The sequence below is a fragment of the Tympanuchus pallidicinctus genome, unplaced genomic scaffold (assembly GCF_026119805.1).
Source record: "Tympanuchus pallidicinctus isolate F22 unplaced genomic scaffold, pur_lepc_1.0 scaffold183, whole genome shotgun sequence".
NCBI lineage: Eukaryota > Metazoa > Chordata > Aves > Galliformes > Phasianidae > Tympanuchus > Tympanuchus pallidicinctus.
This window is the reverse complement of record NW_026294703.1, coordinates 20,001-39,367: the sequence shown is the minus strand read 5'-3', so window position 1 is coordinate 39,367 and position 19,367 is coordinate 20,001. Positions and strand designations below refer to the sequence as shown.

Below are 19,367 nucleotides of genomic sequence, written 5' to 3'. Positions count from 1 at the left end.
CCCTGTCCCAGTGCCCCCACCCTCCCTGTCGCTGCACCCCAGCCAGGGGATAGAAGTGGGGGACGCTGTCACCCTGCGCTGCCACCTGCCCCCAGTGCAAGCCTGGGTCTGGCTGTACCACGATGGAGGTAGGACACAGAACAAGTACCAGGACAAGGAGCAGGATGCGGTCGAGTTCTCCTTCGTTATCACAAGCTGGGAGCACGCAGGGACGTACCGGTGCCAGTACCACGTGTCTGAGCCACTGGGGACATCGGAAAAGAGCGACCCCGTGGAGCTGGTGCTGACAGGTGAGGGCAGTGGGGATAACAGAGAGCTTTGGGTTGTACCCACAGGGCTGTGTCCCACCTCTCCCTCCCCTCCCTGCACGCAGATCGCAGCTTCCCCCCACCCAGCATTTCTCTGAGCTCCGAGGGACGCGTGATGGCAGCAATCAACATCAGCATCTGCGTGGAGAGGGGGTCCAACGTCACCATCCGGTGCTGGAACTGGGATTACGGATCCTCCTTCCTCCTGCACAAGGGTGGGCGCTCAGCCCCCATCCAGCACCAGGACCCCAGTGGGGGAGCAGTGGCCACCTTCGCCCTCTTTGGGGTGTCCCCAGCTGACACCAGCACCTACAGCTGCTCCTACCGCCCCTGGGGTCACCCCTTTGTGTCCTCACCCCTCGGGGACGGCGTGACGCTTGAGGTGACATCCCCACCTACACGTCCAGGTAGGTCTGAGTCCGACGTGCGTTTGTCCCTCGTGTCACCCATGGGTGGCGGTGTCACCTCGTCCCGTCCCCAGCCAGGGGACGCCATCACCCAAACACCCGAAATGCACAGGTGACACTGCGGAATCCCGTGGGAGCCTGGTTGTGGCAGTGGCAGGGGGCTGCGCCACTGCCCTGGCCTTCAGCCTCATCATCTTCTTCCTCCTGCCTGCCTGCAGACGGCGGACACAGAGCACGGCCAGCTCTGGTGAGGAAGGAATGAACAGCTTCATCCCCCCCGAGATGCCACAAGCACCCACTGCTGCCCATTGCACCCCCCTGGAGTCCCTGCTTCCCTGCCCATCCTGCGTAAATCCCCCTCCATGCCCCCCCCCCCCCCCGGTGTCCCTCTGAGCTCCTCCGTAACCTCGGCTCTCCCCCCTTCCCACTTTTTGATGCAGGTGAACCCCTCAAGAGTTCCAAGGCCAATGAGCTCCAGGTAAAAGTCTCTGTGTGCTGACGAAACTGCCCTCTAACCCCTGCCCCCCACCCCCCCCCCCCCACCAATCTGAACCATAGGAGGAACCCCAAACCCTGCCCATGGGGAACCCAGAGGGCCTCCAGCTCTGCATGGCTTACCCTAACTTTCTTTACTCTCCCCAAACCCAACCCGTGGGGAACCCAAATCCACGCCGCGGTGCGTCCCCACATCCTTCATCTCAGCCTCCGTGTCCCCTGGGTGCATCCAAACCCTATAAGCTCTGTGAACGTCGCAGAACACGAACCCAAAACACCCCTCATCCGGACCCTGGGTGCCTGACCCACGGGCACTGACCATCACAGCCACCCGTCGGATCTCCAAACCCTAAATGTTCACTAAATACCCCATGGGCAACCTTTAAACACCTGTGCCGTACCTACAGCAATCCCAAATCTAAGCCCTCCACCCTTCACCATCCCCCAGGCCCCATGGGCACCCCTGAGCCAAGCAGTTTGAACCCCTAACAACACTTGCAGCATCAGAGTCTGACCCACGCAGACCCCGAATCTCAGCCAGCCCAGAACCACGAGCGCGCTCTCTTGGCTCTTACTCTGCGTACTGGGATCACTGGTCCCCCCACAAACACTATGGGGAACCCCATGGTAGCACCCCGCTGTTCCCCTGTGTCTCCAGGTGCCACCCGGTGACAACGAGGGGCTGACCTACGCTGAGCTGCAAGCTGTGACCCCCAGCTTCTGCCGCCCTGGCGCCAGCACGGCCCCCCAACCCCCTGTTCTCTATGCCGAGGTGGGCACTGGGAGACCCCACTGATGCCCCCCACGTGGGTTGCCTCATTTTTGGAGTGCAAGAATGGAAACAGACACCAAACTCCCCGCTTGGGTCCCATGGAGGCCCTCTGCTCCCCCAGCCCCACAGATCCCCCCACATTTAACGCCCCCCAAATCCCCACTGCTGTGCACCAAATCGTCCCCACAAATCCCTGAGCGGTCATCGCTGCCGTCGCCGTCCATCCTTATCACCTAAATTGCTTTACACCCCTGCAGACCTCCAAAACCCCCCCAGTCTACCTCCAAGCCCCACCAGCACAGCCCCCCAGCCCCCTGTTCTCTATGCCGAGGTGGGCTCTGGGAGACCCCACTGATGCCCCCCACGTGGGTTGCCTCATTTTTGGAGTGCAAGAATGGAAACAGACACCAAACTCCCCGCTTGGGTCCCACAGATGCCCTCTGCTCCCCCAGTCCCACAAATCTCCCCACATTTAACGCCCCCCAAATCCCCACCTCTGTGCACCAAATCGTCCCCACAAATCCCTGAACGGTCATCGCTGCCGTCGCCGTCCATCCTTATCACCTAAATTGCTTTACACCCCTGCAGACCTCCAAAACCCCCCCAGTCTACCTCCAAGCCCCACCAGCACAGCCCCCCAACCCCCTGTTCTCTATGCCGAGGTGGGCACTGGGAGACCCCACTGATGCCCCCCACGTGGGTTGCCTCATTTTTGGAGTGCAAGAATGGAAACAGACACCAAACTCCCCTCTTGGGTCCCACAGATGCCCTCTGCTCCCCCAGCCCCACAGATCCCCCCAGATTTAACGCCCCCCAAATCCCCACCGCTGTGCACCACATCGTCCCCACAAATCCCTGAGCAGTCATCGCTGCCGTCGCCGTCCATCCTTATCACCTGGATTCCTTTCCACCCCTGCTGCAGGTCCGACCTCCAAACCACCCCTTTCTACCCCCAAACCCCACCAACGCTCTTGAAGGACCCCCACAGCTCTCAAACTCCGCACCAAACTCCACCCCCTGCCCTGGGGGACCCCTGGATTGGTCCCGATTCACCACGAGAGGCCCCCTATCACTGCAGTGGTGGTGTAACAACGGCTGCGCGCTCCCCCCACGTGTGCAGTTCTGCTCTCACACACGTGTCACCATCACCGCTGCTGAAACACGGCCGCCTCACAGCGCTCGCATCCTCTGGTGGGTCTCAAGCTTCAATGAACATCAATGGTGCCGTTAATTCTGCATGGGGGAATTCAGTTCTGGCCCCACATCCGTGTCAGATGCCACTGTGCCACTGTGTCCCCTCTGCTGCCTCCTGGCACCTGGCAGCAAAGTGGGACGGGGCACTGGTGCGAAGGTTCCACCCCTGCTGCTGCCCTGATGCCAAGATAATAAATCAGCAGGTGAGACTCTCAGAACAGCCCCCATGAATGAAATGGTGCCGTTCTGCTCTTACCAACTGACCTTATTTTGTTGCTTTCATGTCGGTTATTGAAAGTAAAACAAAATAGAGAAGAGGAACATAAAACCAGCGAGGCGTTTGCCCTTGTTTTTGTGAAGCAAATCGGTCCGGATCCGTGGGAGCAGCTGCAGCTCTTAGCGAGCTCTCAGGTGTCCGCCAGGGAGTTCTGATGACATTTCCCCTCCTCCTGTGCTCCGTCCTTGGCAATAATGGCTCACAGATGTCCGTGCCCCAAAGGGCCGAGCCGCGGATGAGGCGGACGTGGAGCCAACGGCCGCTTCTCTCTGCACAGCGAGGGCTGATGGAGTCTGGCAGAGACACACGGCCTCAGTTCTGAGCCGAACGCCCGGCTGTGACTCTGCGAGTGCATCCAAAAGTTCACAGCTCCTGTGCTCGTGTGGAGACAAAAGAAAACAGATCTCGCATCAGCCCCCAAAACGGATCACAGAATCACAGATGATTTCCTCAGCCTAACCCTAAACTTAACCTGAATCGAGGACCAAACCCTAACCCTAAACTCTAAAACTAACCCTAACCCTAACCCTAACCCTAACCCTAACCCTAACCCTAGCCCTAACCCTAACCCTAACCCTAACCCTAACCCTAACCCTAACCCTAACCCTAGCCCTAACCCTAACCCTAGCCCTTACCCTAACCCTAACCCTTACCCTAACCCTAACCCTAACCCTAACCCTAACCCTAAACTCTAAACCTAACCCTAACCCTAACCCTAACCCTAACCCTTATCCTAATCCTAACCCTAACCCTAACCCTTAACCCTAACCCTAACCCTAACCCTAACCCTAAACTCTAAACCTAACCCCAACACTAACCCTAACCCTAATCCTAACCCTAACCCTTACCCTAACCCTAACCCTAACCCTAACCCTTACCCTAATCCTAACCCTAACCCTAACCCTTAACCCTAACCCTAACCCTTACCCTAACCCTAACCCTAAACTCTAAACCTAACCCTAACACTAACCCTAACCCTAACCCTAACCCTAACCCTAACCCTAGCCCTAACCCTAACCCTAACCCTAACCCTAACCCTTACCGAACCCTAACCCTAACCCTAACCCTACCCTAACCCTAACCCTAACCCTAACCCTAACCCTAACCCTAACCCTAACCCTAGCCCTAACCTTAACCCTTACCCTAACCCTAACCCTAACCCTAACCCTAACCCTAACCCTAACCCTAGCCCTAACCCTAAACCTAACAATAACCCTAACCCTAACCCTAACCCTAACCCTATCCCTAACCTTTAACCCTTACCCTAACCCTAACCCAAACCCTAACCCTAACCCTAACCCTAACCCTAACCCTAACCCTAACCCTAACCCTAACCCTAACCCTAACCCTAACCCTAACCCTAACCCTGACCCCAAGTCATTTCCTCAGCGCTTTTTGAGCCCTGTTCTCCAATCCCCACACACAGCCACCTCTTAATGCTGCTCACAGCTCTGAGCATCGCCCCACAACCAGCCCTGCGGGACCCGACTTCTCCTCCATCTCCCCACACAAACTCCTCATTCCTCAGGGATCCCTGCACCCTTCCCAGCCCTGCCCCCAAAACAAACCCACCACTCCTCTGGAAAGCAAAACTCCCTGCAATCCACCCCAAAACCCGGCCGCCAGTCCTGTGGGACCTCAGATGTGTCCCCAGCCACCCCAAGGCCACCAGGCAGCCACGTATCCGACCACGCGTGTGCAGCTGTGCCCACGTGGGCTACATGCTTGTCTGCGTGACGTCACGTGTGCACACGGATCCACGTACAAATTGATGCACATCTGTGTGTCCTCAGCACATGACAAAGGCCCGGGTGGTGTCACTGTGTCCCCAAATGTCCCTGCGATTTCCCCAGCGGGGATGGCAGAGGGAAGCACGGTGGGGACACAGTGCGGGGCCTAAAATGAGGGGTGACAGCAGGCTGGATGTGTTGGGGACCTTTGTGCGACGTCGCATGTGGGACAAAGCATGGGAGCCACGTCCTGTGTTTGGCGCCCCGTGGGGGACAACGTGCAGGGGCCACGTGCTGGCAGACCTTTGGGGACAGTGTGTGACACCCAAGCCACGACAAACTGCAAAGGAGAATCCAGCGGGGGCTGTTTGCACAGCTCCATGCCTGCCGCGCTGCTGGGGACCCCACAGGGCCACTTCCTCTATGGGCTCCTGCTGCCACATCAGGAGGTGACATCACAGCATCCTGTCCCAAAAGGGGAACTGGAAGGAGATCAATGCTGCTCTCTGTCCCCACTGCAGTCTTGCCGTCCCCAAGCTGCTCCTGAATCATGGCACCCATGGCGCTGGCCCTCATCCTGGGTGAGTGACGATGGGGACGTGGTGCCACGGGGGTTGGTGGCCCTGTGTGACGCCAGGACCGTGTCCCTTGCAGGTTGGTGGCTGGTGGCAGCGAGCGGAGCACAGCAATGTGAGTATGGGGGCAGGGGGAGAATGGGCAGAGAGGGAGGGCAGCGTGGGGAGGGGGCCATCAGAGGGGCCCAGGAGGGCGTGCAGGGACAAGGCTGACTGCTGTCCCCTGTCCCAGTGCCCCCACCCTCCCTGTCGCTGCACCCCAGCCACGGGGTGTCCCTGGGGGACGCTGTCACCCTGCGCTGCCACCTGCCCCAGTCGGCTGCCTGGGTCTGGCTGTACAAAGGAGAACATTGGACATATCTCAAGTACAAGGACGAGGAGCAGGACACTGCAGAGTTCTCCTTTGAAAGCACAAAGCGGGAGCACGCAGGTTCATATCGGTGTCAGTACCGGGTGTCCTGGTCAGCATTGACATCAGAGCTGAGCGACCCCGTGGAGCTGGTGCTGACAGGTGAGGGCACAGGGGACAGCAGGTGGCACTGGGTGCTGCCAACAGGACCGCGTCCCACTGCTGTCCCCTCCCTCGTGCAGATCGCAGCTTCCCCCCACCCAGCATTTCCCTGAGCCCTGCAAAACGTGTGGGGTCAGGGACCAACGTCAGCATCCAGTGCTGGAACCAGGGCTATGGGGCCGACTTCCTCCTGCACAAGGATGGGTGCTCAGCCCCCATCCAGCGCCAGGACTCCAATGGTGGAGATGCAGCAGAGTTTACTCTGCTTGCGGTGACCCCGGCTGACAGCGGCACCTATAGGTGCTCCTACCGCTCCAGGAACCACACCTTTGTGTCTTCAGCCCTTGGGAACAACGTGACTCTGGAGGTGGCACCCACACCTGCACCCCCAGGTGGGTCTGAGCCCCCCGTTTCGGTGTCCCTGCTGTCACTCATTGCTGGCAGGGCCTCTGCATCCCATCCCCGTGGGGGTGACGGCCGGGGATGAGGACATGCACACTGCTGGACCCCGCAGGTGACGCGAGGAGGTCCCTGGTGGTGGCGGTGGTGAGGGGCTGCGCTGCTGCCCTCGTCTTTGGCCTGGGGCTCTACTTCGTCCTCGATGCCCGCAGCCTCTGGATACGAAGAGATGACAGCCCTGGTGGGGAAGGCAGCTGAATCCCTTTGACACCCCACAGAGCAGCTTTAGATCCCCCCAAGTACGTTCTGCTTCCTCCTTGATGGTGCATAAACCCTCCAATCTCCCTCCCACACCATCAGCGCCATTTACATCCCTCCAGCTGCGCCTTTCCTTGTCCTCCACGTTGCTCAGGTGTTTAAATCCCCTTAAAACCCCGACCCCAGAGGAGTTCAAGGCCAGATTGGATGGGGCCCTGGGCAGCCTGGTCTGGTATTAACTGGGGAGGTCGGTGGCCCTTCGTGTGGCTTGGGATTGGAGATTCATGATCCTCGAGGTCCCTTCCATCCCCGGCCATTCTGTGACTCTGTGAACTTCCCCCTGCCTCCGCTTCCATGCACGGCTGATCCCCCTCGTGCTCTTTGGTTCTGTCCCCAATCCCCACCCTACTCCCCTCCACATTTTGATGCAGGTGCCCCCTCATCCAGGAAGGCTGAAGCCATGCAGTTCCAGGGCCATGTCTGAGTCAGCGAGTCCTTGAGCTCTTCCTGCCCCTTGCATCCCCTGCAAACCCCACAGCAAACTCCAAACCAGGGACATCACGGCACTCTCAGCCTCTTACGGCTCACCTCAGCTTGACGTGCGACCCCACATCCAGCCCATGGGAAAAGCAAAACCTACGCGATGAGAATTCCAACTCAAATCTCCTCGGATTTCCTGCCGCCCTCCCAGCTCTGCACACCCCCACTTCCTACGTGCACCCAAAAAACGGAGTGCATTGGGCCCAGATGGGCCTCAGCCTGCACAAAAACCCCAGGGAATCCTTAACCTCCTGCACAGCCCCCACATCCCGTGGGCGCCCCCAAGCTGCAGTGGAAACCCCAAAAGCCATGCATGGGGACCCCCAGTATCCCACTGTGAGAATCCTTCTCTGTTTTTTTGGCTCAAAGCTTGCTTCCTGAGGTATTTCTTGGGATAAGACTCTGAATGATTTGTTGAGGAGGCAACTAATAGGTGCTAACCGTGTGACAATGGATATCGCTTTGGGAACATTTGAAAGCCCCTTCCCCCAGAGCTGCTTGCTCTGTAGAAGAGCGGGTGAGAATGCTCAGCAGTGTTTAATGGTGGAAGATCTGGCCTGTGACAAAACAGCTCCAGCCAGGTGTGGGAAAACAGGGGAACGATACCATGGTGTTCTGTGAGAAACAGGATGCAGATGGGCACCCCTGCTCCCTCTTATCTGCTGGCAAGGCCCGGAAGATGGGAACAAAGGAGTTTCTGCTGAGATCCCAGAGCCAGAAGCTGCCACTCAAAGGAGAGCTGACTCGACCGCTTTGGATTTGCGCTGTCACTCCAAAGGTAGCTGACTTCACCACCTTGAAACCATTGAAAAGGGGCCGTCATCACCATTGTGTTTCGTCGTCGTCATTGGCAACAGGACAACTCTGCCTGACGACCCACCGCTACTGAAGATCAAAGACTGAACTATGAACCACGCTGGATCCATGGTGCTGACTGCGTCCCTCTTGCTTCCTATAAAGACTCCTTGCCTCTTCTTTTCTATCTTTCCTATCGCCCTCCTTCCCTTCCCCCATTATCCTAATTCATAATAGTGTCCGTCCTCCCCTTTCCCTGATTTCCCTCCCCATTTCCCTGATTAAGATTTGTAATAAACTGGTTGGACCAACATTGGAACCGTTGCTTCTTAATCTCACGCCAGGTACAGAGATAATAAAAGAACCTCCTCTCCCTCCTATAGATTGGAGCGAGACACCCACAGATGGAGTCCCCAGATCCCCCAGCCCTGAACACTCCTCAGAACTCAGGGGCACCCTCAAACTGTAAGGAAACACCCCAGAAACACGCTGCGATCCCCAAAACAAAGGGAACCTGGACTCCAAAGCCCACCCTTACTGCTAACTGATCTTAGCCACCAGACCCCCAAATGTCATCCCCAGATCCTCACCGCCCTCCCCCATACAACGACACCAAACACACAAATGCCCACTTCTCACCCCAAAATACTTCCTTATTTTCCCCAAATACCTCAACACCCGTGGAAATCCCCAAGTGCTTCCCAGGTTTCAGCGTCGATCAGAAGGCACTGAGCAGTGGTGCTGAGCACCAGTCCTTTGTAAACACAGAAATCCGATGACCTTTGCTGTTATTGCTCTCTTCCTTTTCTTCTCCTGCGAATAACTTTGATGCCAACCCACGAGTTGGGCCTCCTGTTGGTCTCCTTTCCTCCCCAGACCACACAGAGGGGGGGCGGTGATGGAAGGGCAGCGCGGTGCTGAGCAGCTGCCGGGTGGCAGCACTGCACTCCTTCGTCTATCCATTCTCAATAAAAAATGAAAAGTAACACCGCATTTTTATTTCATCTAGAACATTCCGTACTTCAGTCTGAGCCTAGCAGATACTGAATTTGGAGTGTAAGGCTGTCACTGCATTTCACTTTTGAAAAGTCTTTAAATGTAAGCTGCATTTTTAAATGTTGAATTGCAGCTTGTTTTAATGTCACTGTTGTTACATAGCAAATAGGAAAATTAGTGATTAGTCAGCTTTACAACTTTGTGATTTTTTTTCCTAAGCTCTTGATAGACTTTCCTACTCAGCTGTACCTTGTATTTTTAGTGACAAGTAAATGCCCATTCTCTTCTGACCAGTATTATTTCCTCAAGCTCTTCCTGCTCTCACTTGAATCTTGCAGCTGTCGTACACCTCTGCTATATTCCAAAGCAGCATTTGAGTCCTGAAATGTAAAAAAAGAAAAAAAAATCAAAAAAAAGCAGTATCTTTATATCCTTCACATGTAATTTTTTATACCTGCACGTTTGCCCAACGTGGGGCCCGAAGGGCGGAGATCCCAGCAGCCGTGAGCAGAGCGCGATCCAACACAACGGCACCCAGCGGCACAGCAGCCTCAGCTCCTTCGCTCCGCGCCATCACAGCCCTCATTGCTGCTGCCTTCGCCCCGCTGGCGCCGCTTCTCATCTCTGACGGCTGCCCCGCTGTTCTGGCAGCTTCTGCCTGCAGCTTCGTGCTCTCGTGTGACGGCGGCCACGGATGCGCTGTGCTCCTCGTGCTCAGCAGGGCCGTCGCTGCCACCGCAGGCACCTCACCGCCGCAGCTCCTCGCACGGCCGCTCTCCGCTCCACGCAACGACAGCCGGCCAACAAAACTCCTTTTCTGACCCGTTGGCTGCGCTTGCTGCCTCTCCAACACGCGCCAGACCAGGCTCCTGCCATCGCAGCCGAGGCTGCAGGGCCCCAGGCGCCGTGAGATCACCGCGCAGCCTTGGTGCGCCCACCGGTGGCGCTGCTGCACCGCACGAGCGCTTCTGGCACAGACGCGTTGCTGACCAACGCGGCGCTGGGAACAGAATCACAGAATCACAGAATCACCCGGCTTGGAAGGGAGCTCAAGGATCATGTAGTTCCAACCCCCCTGCCCAGCAGGGCCACCAAACACACATTCAGATCAGGTTGCCCAGGACCCCGTCCAACCTGGCCTTGAACACGGCCAAGGACGGGGCATCACAGCCTCCCTGGGCAGCCCGTTCCAGGGCCTGACTGCTCTCCTTGTGAAGAACTTCCCCCTAACATCCAACCTCAATCTTTCCTCCTTCAACTTGGATCCATTTCCCCTCGTCCTGCTGTTGTCAGCCCTTCTGAAGAGTTTACTCCCCTCCTGGCTGTAGGTTCCCTTCAGGTATTGATAGGCTGCAATGAGGTCACCCCGCAGCTTCTCTTCTCCAGGCTGAACAAAGCCCAACTCCCTCAGCCTGTCCTCATAGGGGAGGTGCTCCAGCCCCCTGCTCATCTCAGTCGCCCTCCTCTGGACCCTTTCCAAGATCTCTATGTCTTTCTTGTACTGAGGGCTCCACACCTGGACACAGGACTCCAGATGGGGCCTCACAAGAGCCGAGTAGAGAGGGACGATCACCTCCCTGTCCCTGCTGACCACCCCTCTCCTGATGGAGCCCAGGATCCCATTTGCCTTTCAAACTCGCTGCTTCACAGCCTGGCGATGCTGCGGCTGCCGACCAGCAGGCAGGAAGGGATGCCCGCAGGAGCCGCGTTTTCTGCTGCCTCCTTTTTGCCGGCTGCACGCTTCCTCCGTCCGACCAGCGCTCTCATCCCCCTGCTGCTCCAGCCCTGCGGCTCCTCGCAACGCACCGCGGTTGCTTTTCTCCCTCCGTCTCTCTCTCTCATCTCCCTGCCCTCCTTCTCCCTCCGTCTCCTCTTTCCTTTCCTCTCTCTTCCTCATTGCCCTTCCAAACAGACTTCACTCTTCTTCTGCAGCAGCCACAACCCACCTTTCCCTGCGAGGAGCAGATCAGGCGGTGGCACCAGTGTCCAAGCATCCTTTCTCCGCCTCGCTCCGTGATTCTTCCTGGGACGTCCCCAATTTTGTTTTTGTTGCAGGGCCGTGGATTGGTTGCTGATGGAAAGCTCAATAAACGCTCTTGTGCTGTTCCTCCGAGTCACTGCCTGCCTCCGTTGCCCTGCAGAGCCCAGGGAAGCACAGGCTGCCCTTCTGGGGCACTGTGCAGAGAGCCTGGCGTTCTTTTGGGGGACAGCGTGCCAGGGCACACAGCCGCGGCCCTTTGGGGACATCCTGTGACACCCCAGGGTCGGCAGAGCGTGGGGCGCCTCAGGAGGCCCAGTGTGCAGGGAGCACCTCTCCACTTGTGCCACCACAGAGGGACCCCACAGGGCCACCACCCCCATGGGCTCCTGCTGCCACATCAGGAGGTGACATCACAGCATCCTGTCCCAAAAGGGGAACTGAAAGCAGCTCAACGCCGCTCCCTGACCCCACTGCAGTCTCTCCATCCCCAAGCTGCTCCTGAATCATGGCACCCATGGCGCTGGCCCTCATCCTGGGTGAGTGACGATGGGGACGTGGTGCCACGGGGGTTGGTGGCCCTGTGTGATGCCAGGACCGTGTCCCTTGCAGGTTGGTGGCTGGCGGCAGCGAGCGGAGCACAGCAACGTGAGTATGGGGGCAGGGGGAGAATGGGCAGAGAGGGAGGGCAGCGTGGGGAGGGGGCCATCAGAGGGGCCCAGGAGGGCGTGCAGGGACAAGGCTGACTGCTGTCCCCTGTCCCAGTGCCCCCACCCTCCCTGTCGCTGCACCCCAGCCACGGGGTGTCCCTGGGGGACGCTGTCACCCTCAGGTGCCACCTGACCCAGTCGGCTGCCTGGGTCTGGCTGTACAAAGGAGAACATTGGACATATCGCAAGTACAAGGACGAGGAGGAGGACACTGCAGAGTTCTCCTTTGAAAGCACAAAGCGGGAGCACGCAGGTTCATATCGGTGTCAGTACCGGGTGTCCTGGTCAGCATTGACATCAGAGCTGAGCGACCCCGTGGAGCTGGTGCTGACAGGTGAGGGCACAGGGGACAGCAGGTGGCACTGGGTGCTGCCAACAGGACCGCGTCCCACTGCTGTCCCCTCCCTCGTGCAGATCGCAGCTTCCCCCCACCCAGCATTTCCCTGAGCCCTGCAAAACGTGTGGGGTCAGGGACCAACGTCAGCATCCAGTGCTGGAACCAGGGCTGTGGGGCCGACTTCCTCCTGTACAAGGATGGGTGCTCAGCCCCCATCCAGCGCCAGGACTCCAATGGTGGAGATGCAGCAGAGTTTACTCTGCTTGCGGTGACCCCGGCTGACAGCGGCACCTATAGGTGCTCCTACCGCTCCAGGAACCACACCTCTGTGTCCTCACCCATTGGGAACAACGTGACTCTGGAGGTGGCACCCACACCTGCACCCCCAGGTGGGTCTGAGCCCCCCATTTCGGTGTCCCTGCTGTCACTCATTGCTGGCAGGGCCTCTGCATCCCATCCCCGTGGGGGTGACGGCCGGGGATGAGGACATGCACACTGCTGGACCCCTCAGGTGACGCGAGGAGGTCCCTGGTGGTGGCGGTGGTGAGGGGCTGCGCTGCTGCCCTCGTCTTCGGCCTGGGCCTCTACTTTGTCCTCGATGCCCGCAGCCTCTGGATACGAAGAGATGACAGCCCTGGTGGGGAAGGCAGCTGAATCCCTTTGACACCCCATAGAGCAGCTTTAGATCCCCCCAAGTACGTTCTGCTTCCTCCTTGATGGTGCACAAACCCTCCAATCTCCCTCCCACACCATCAGCGCCATTTACATCCCTCCAGCTGCGCCTTTCCTTGTCCTCCACGTTGCTCAGGTGTTTAAATCCCCTTAACTTTGTGGGTGCCCCGACCCCAGAGGAGTTCAAGGCCAGATTGGATGGGGCCCTGGGCAGCCTGGTCTGGTATTAACTGGGGAGGTCGGTGGCCCTTTGTGTGGCTGGGGGTTGGAGATTCGTGATCCTCGAGGTCCCTTCCATCCCCGGCCATTCTGTGACTCTGTGAACTTCCCCCTGCCTCCGCTTCCATGCACGGCTGATCCCCCTCGTGCTCTTTGGTTCCGTCCACAATCCCCACCCTACTCCCCTCCACATTTTGATGCAGGTGCCCCCTCATCCACGAAGGCTGAAGCCATGCAGTTCCAGGGCCATGTCTGAGTCAGCGAGTCCTTGAGCTCTTCCTGCCCCTTGCATCCCCTGCAAACCCCACCGCGAACTCCAAACCAGGGACATCACGGGACTCTCAGCCTCTTACGGCTCACCTCAGCTTGACGTGCGACCCCACATCCAGCCCATGGGAAAAGCAAAACCTACGCGATGAGAATTCCAATTCAAATCTCCTCGGATTTCCTGCCGCCCTCCCAGCTCTGCACACCCCCACTTCCTACGTGCACCCAAAAAACGGAGTGCATTGGGCCCAGATGGGCCTCAGCCTGCACAAAAACCCCAGGGAATCCTTAACCTCCTGCACAGCCCCCACATCCCGTGGGCGCCCCCAAGCTGCAGTGGAAACCCCAAAAGCCATGCATGGGGACCCCCAGTATCCCACTGTGAGAATCCTTCTCTGTTTTTTTGGCTCAAAGCTTGCTTCCTGAGGTATTTCTTGGGATAAGACTCTGAATGATTTGTTGAGGAGGCAACTAATAGGTGCTAACCGTGTGACAATGGATATCGCTTTGGGAACATTTGAAAGCCCCTTCCCCCAGAGCTGCTTGCTCTGTAGAAGAGCGGGTGAGAATGCTCAGCAGTGTTTAATGGTGGAAGATCTGGCCTGTGACAAAACAGCTCCAGCCAGGTGTGGGAAAACTGGGGAACGATACCATGGTGTTCTGTGAGAAACAGGATGCAGATGGGCACCCCTGCTCCCTCTTATCTGCTGGCAAGGCCCGGAAGATGGGAACAAAGGAGTTTCTGCTGAGATCCCAGAGCCAGAAGCTGCCACTCAAAGGAGAGCTGACTCGACCGCTTTGGATTTGCGCTGTCACTCCAAAGGTAGCTGACTTCACCACCTTGAAACCATTGAAAAGGGGCCGTCATCACCGTTGTGTTTTGTCGTCGTCGTTGGCAACAGGACAACTCTGCCTGACGACCCACCGCTACTGAAGATCAAAGACTGAACTATGAACCACGCTGGATCCATGGTGCTGACTGCGTCCCTCTTGCTTCCTATAAAGACTCCTTGCCTCTTCTTTTCTATCTTTCCTGCCGCCCTCCTTCCCTTCCCCCATTATCCTAATTCATAATAGTGTCCGTCCTCCCCTTTCCCTGATTTCCCTCCCCATTTCCCTGATTAAGATTTGTAATAAACTGGTTGGACCAACATTGGAACCGTTGCTTCTTAATCTCACGCCAGGTATAGAGATAACAAAAGAACCTCCTCTCCCTCCTATAGATTGGAGCGAGACACCCACAGATGGAGTCCCCAGATCCCCCAGCCCTGAACACTCCTCAGAACTCAGGGGCACCCTCAAACTGTAAGGAAACACCCCAGAAACACGCTGCGATCCCCAAAACAAAGGGAACCTCGACTCCAAAGCCCACCCTTACTGCTAACTGATCTTAGCCACCAGACCCCCAAATGTCATCCCCAGATCCTCACCGCCCTCCCCCATACAACGACACCAAACACACAAATGCCCACTTCTCACCCCAAAATACTTCCTTATTTTCCCCAAATACCTCAACACCCGTGGAAATCCCCAAGTGCTTCCCAGGTTTCAGCGTCGATCAGAAGGCACTGAGCAGTGGTGCTGAGCACCAGTCCTTTGTAAACACAGAAATCCGATGACCTTTGCTGTTATTGCTCTCTTCCTTTTCTTCTCCAGCGAATAACTTTGATGCCAACCCACGAGTTGGGCCTCCTGTTGGTCTCCTTTCCTCCCCAGACCACACAGAGGGGGGGCGGTGATGGAAGGGCAGCGCGGTGCTGAGCAGCTGCCGGGTGGCAGCACCGCACTCCTTCGTCTATCCATTCTCAATAAAAAATAAAAAGTAACACCGCATTTTTATTTCATCTAGAACATTCCGTACTTCAGTCTGAGCCTAGCAGATACTGAATTTGGAGTGTAAGGCTGTCACTGCATTTCACTTTTGAAAAGTCTTTAAATGTAAGCTGCATTTTTAAATGTTGAATTGCAGCTTCTTTTAATGTCATTGTTGTTACATAGCAAATAGGAAAATTAGTGATTAGTCAGCTTTACAACTTTGTGATTTCTTTTCCTAAGCTCTTGATAGACTTTCCTACTCAGCTGTACCTCGTATTTTTAGTGACAAGTAAATGCCCATTCTCTTCTGACCAGTATTATTTCCTCAAGCTCTTCCTGCTCTCACTTGAATCTTGCAGCTGTCGTACACCTCTGCTATATTCCAAAGCAGCATTTGAGTCCTGAAATGTAAAAAAAGAAAACAAAATCAAAAAAAAGCAGTATCTTTATATCCTTCACATGTAATTTTTTATACCTGCACGTTTGCCCAACGTGGGGCCCGAAGGGCGGAGATCCCAGCAGCCGTGAGCAGAGCGCGATCCAACACAACGGCACCCAGCGGCACAGCAGCCTCAGCTCCTTCGCTCCGCGCCATCACAGCCCTCATTGCTGCTGCCTTCGCCCCGCTGGCGCCGCTTCTCATCTCTGACGGCTGCCCTGCTGTTCTGGCAGCTTCTGCCTACAGCTTCGTGCTCTCGTGTGACGGCGGCCACGGATGCGCTGTGCTCCTCGTGCTCAGCAGGGCCGTCGCTGCCACCGCAGGCACCTCACCGCCGCAGCTCCTCGCACGGCCGCTCTCCGCTCCACGCAACGACAGCCGGCCAACAAAACTCCTTTTCTGACCCGTTGGCTGCGCTTGCTGCCTCTCCAACACGCGCCAGACCAGGCTCCTGCCATCGCAGCCGAGGCTGCAGGGCCCCAGGCGCCGTGAGATCACCGCGCAGCCTTGGTGCGCCCACCGGTGGCGCTGCTGCACCGCACGAGCGCTTCTGGCACAGACACGTTGCTGACCAACGCGGCGCTGGGAACAGAATCACAGAATCACAGAATCACCCGGGTTGGAAGGGACCTCAAGGATCACGCAGTTCCAACCCCCTGCCCAGCAGGGCCACCAAACATCCACATTCACATCAGGTTGCCCAGGACCCCGTCCAACCTGGCCTTGAACACGGCCAAGGACGGGGCATCCACAACCTCCCTGGGCAGCCCGTTCCAGGCCCAACCACTCTCCTTGTGAAGAACTTCCCACTAACATCCAACCTCAATCTTTCCTCCTTCAACTTGGATCCATTTCCCCTCGTCCTGCTGTTGTCAGCCCTTCTGAAGAGTTTACTCCCCTCCTGGCTGTAGGTTCCCTTCAGGTATTGATAGGCTGCAATGAGGTCACCCCGCAGCTTCTCTTCTCCAGGCTGAACAAAGCCCAACTCCCTCAGCCTGTCCTCATAGGGGAGGTGCTCCAGCCCCCTGCTCATCTCAGTCGCCCTCCTCTGGACCCTTTCCAAGATCTCAATATCTTTCTTGTACTGAGGGCTCCACACCTGGACACAGGACTCCAGATGGGGCCTCACAAGAGCCGAGTAGAGAGGGACGATCACCTCCCTCTCCCTGCTGACCACCCCTCTCCTGATGGAGCCCAGGATCCCATTTGCCTTTCGAACTCGCTGCTTCACAGCCTGGCGATGCTGCGGCTGCCGACCAGCAGGCAGGAAGGGATGCCCGCAGGAGCTGCGTTTTCTGCTGCCTCCTTTTTGCCGGCTGCACGCTTCCTCCGTCCGACCAGCGCTCTCATCCCCCTGCTGCTCCAGCCCTGCGGCTCCTCGCAACGCACCGCGGTTGCTTTTCTCCCTCCGTTTCTCTCTCTCATCTCCCTGCCCTCCTTCTCCCTCCGTCTCCTCTTTCCTTTCCTCTCTCTTCCTCATTGCCCTTCCAAACAGACTTCACTCTTCTTCTGCAGCAGCCACAACCCACCTTTCCCTGCGAGGAGCAGATCAGGCGGTGGCACCAGTGTCCAAGCATCCTTTCTCCGCCTCGCTCCATGATTCTTCCTGGGACGTCCCCAATTTTGTTTTTGTTGCAGGGCCGTGGATTGGTTGCTGATGGAAAGCTCAATAAACGCTCTTGTGCTGTTCCTCCGAGTCACTGCCTGCCTCCGTTGCCCTGCAGAGCCCAGGGAAGCACAGGCTGCCCTTCTGGGGCACTGTGCAGAGAGCCTGGCGTTCTTTTGGGGGACAGCGTGCCAGGGCACACAGCCGCGGCCCTTTGGGGACATCCTGTGACACCCCAGGGTCGGCAGAGCGTGGGGCGCCTCAGGAGGCCCAGTGTGCAGGGAGCACCTCTCCACTTGTGCCACCACAGAGGGACCCCACAGGGCCACCACCCCCATGGGCTCCTGCTGCCACATCAGGAGGTGACATCACAGCATCCTGTCCCAATAGGGGAACTGAGAGCTGCTTTCTCTCACCACTCCCTGTTCCCCACTGCAGCCTCGCCGTCCCCAAGCTGCTCCTGAATCATGGCACCCATGGCGCTGGCCCTCATCCTGGGTGAGTGACGATGGGGACGTGGTGCCACGGGGGTTGGTGGCCCTGTGTGACACCAGGACCGTGTCCTTCGCAGGTTGGTGGCTGGCGGCAGCGAGCGGAGCACAGCAACGTGAGTATGGGGGCAGGGGGAGAATGGGGAGAGAGGGAGGGCAGCGTGGGGAGGGGGCCATCAGAGGGGCCCGGGAGGGCGTGCAGGGACAAGGCTGACTGCTGTCCCCTGTCCCAGTGCCCCCACCCTCCCTGTCGCTGCACCCCAGCCACGGGGTGTCCCTGGGGGACGCTGTCACCCTCAGGTGCCACCTGATCCAGTCGGCTGCCTGGGTCTGGCTGTACAAAGGAGAACATTGGACATATCGCAAGTACAAGGACGAGGAGCAGGACACTGCAGAGTTCTCCTTTGAAAGCACAAAGCGGGAGCACGCAGGTTCATATCGGTGTCAGTACCGGGTGTCCTGGTCAGCATTGACATCGGAGCTGAGCGACCCCGTGGAGCTGGTGCTGACAGGTGAGGGCACAGGGGACAGCAGGTGGCACTGGGTGCTGCCAACAGGACCGCGTCCCACTGCTGTCCCCTCCCTCGTGCAGATCGCAGCTTCCCCCCACCCAGCATTTCCCTGAGCCCTGCAAAACGTGTGGGGTCAGGGACCAACGTCAGCATCCAGTGCTGGAACCAGGGCTGTGGGGCCGACTTCCTCCTGCACAAGGATGGGTGCTCAGCCCCCATCCGGCGCCAGGAGCTCCGTGTGCTGGGCACGGCCACCTTCACCATCCTTGGGGTGACCCCGGCTGACAGCGGCACCTATAGCTGCTCCTGCCGCCCCTGGGCTCAGCGCTTCCTGTCCTCACCCATTGGGAACAACGTGACTCTGGAGGTGGCACCCACACCTGCACCCCCAGGTGGGTCTCAACCCCATTTTTGCGCCCCTGCTGCCGCCCATGAGTGGCCGCGTCACCCCCTGTCCCCGTAGAGGAGGTGGCTGGGGGGGCGATGACCCGAACGCCCGCACCCCACAGGTGCTGCAGACCGTTCCCATGGGATCCCGGTGGTGCCGGTGGTTGGGGGCTGCTCTGCTGCCTTCGTCTTCATCCTCGTCCTTGGCGCCTTCTTCCTCCTCGCTGCCCGCCGGCGTCGGATGCGGAGAGATGAGAGCCCAGGTGGGGCAGGGTTTGGACGCCTTCGTTTCTCAGTTGATCCCCCCAAAGGCTCCTCAGCCCCCCCCCCACATCTCACCCCACTCCCCTCCTTGTTTCGACGCAGGAGCCCCTGCAGAAAAGCCTGAGGACGCCGAGTTCCAGGTAAGCGCCTGGGTCAAGGGACCCCAAACCCCATGCTGACCCTTGGAACGCCGTTCAGAGCCCCCAGCCCTGTCCACGGGGACCCCAGGGGAGCCACAGCCTCCTGTGCTTTGCCTTAACGTTGAGCACAGCCCCCAAACCCGGACCGTGAGCGACTCCGAATCCGCGCCCAAATCGGAGCCCTCAGATCCCCCCGGCCCCTCCGAAACTTCCATCCCCCCTCGGCCCCCACGGGGCGCTTTCACACCGCGTGGGAAGAACCCCAAACGTCGC

The 19,367-nt window shown here is 58.0% G+C and overlaps 2 protein-coding genes across 2 annotated transcripts in view; both read left to right on the top strand.

The window, feature by feature from the left end:
* LOC128079442 (leukocyte immunoglobulin-like receptor subfamily B member 1) overlaps nucleotides 1-19,367 on the top strand; it is a 34,360-nt gene that overhangs the window by 14,757 nt on the left and 236 nt on the right. Inside the window, 14 exon segments of the mRNA XM_052680656.1 lie at nucleotides 12-290; nucleotides 374-715; nucleotides 828-962; nucleotides 1,156-1,193; nucleotides 1,869-1,922; nucleotides 1,924-1,982; nucleotides 2,314-2,347; nucleotides 2,905-3,208; nucleotides 5,594-5,764; nucleotides 5,838-5,873; nucleotides 5,991-6,269; nucleotides 6,350-6,661; nucleotides 18,813-18,953; nucleotides 19,057-19,094. Of these exon segments, the coding sequence (XP_052536616.1) occupies nucleotides 12-290; nucleotides 374-715; nucleotides 828-962; nucleotides 1,156-1,193; nucleotides 1,869-1,922; nucleotides 1,924-1,982; nucleotides 2,314-2,347; nucleotides 2,905-3,208; nucleotides 5,594-5,764; nucleotides 5,838-5,873; nucleotides 5,991-6,269; nucleotides 6,350-6,661; nucleotides 18,813-18,953; nucleotides 19,057-19,094 (2,222 nt within the window).
* LOC128079438 (leukocyte immunoglobulin-like receptor subfamily A member 3) lies at nucleotides 11,605-12,994 on the top strand. Its single transcript, XM_052680653.1, has 5 exons — nucleotides 11,605-11,774; nucleotides 11,848-11,883; nucleotides 12,001-12,279; nucleotides 12,360-12,696; nucleotides 12,768-12,994. The coding sequence occupies exons 1-5, from the start codon at nucleotides 11,744-11,746 to the stop codon at nucleotides 12,934-12,936; spliced, it is 852 nt and encodes a 283-aa protein (XP_052536613.1). The 5' UTR covers nucleotides 11,605-11,743; the 3' UTR covers nucleotides 12,937-12,994.

Coding starts and splice junctions, on each gene's coding strand:
- LOC128079438 (XM_052680653.1), top strand. CDS start 11,744: ATGGCACCCATGGCGCTGGCCCTCATCCTGG. Junction 11,775..11,847: donor GGCGCTGGCCCTCATCCTGG/GTGAGTGACGAT, acceptor TGTCCCTTGCAG/GTTGGTGGCTGGCGGCAGCG. Junction 11,884..12,000: donor AGCGAGCGGAGCACAGCAAC/GTGAGTATGGGG, acceptor CCCCTGTCCCAG/TGCCCCCACCCTCCCTGTCG.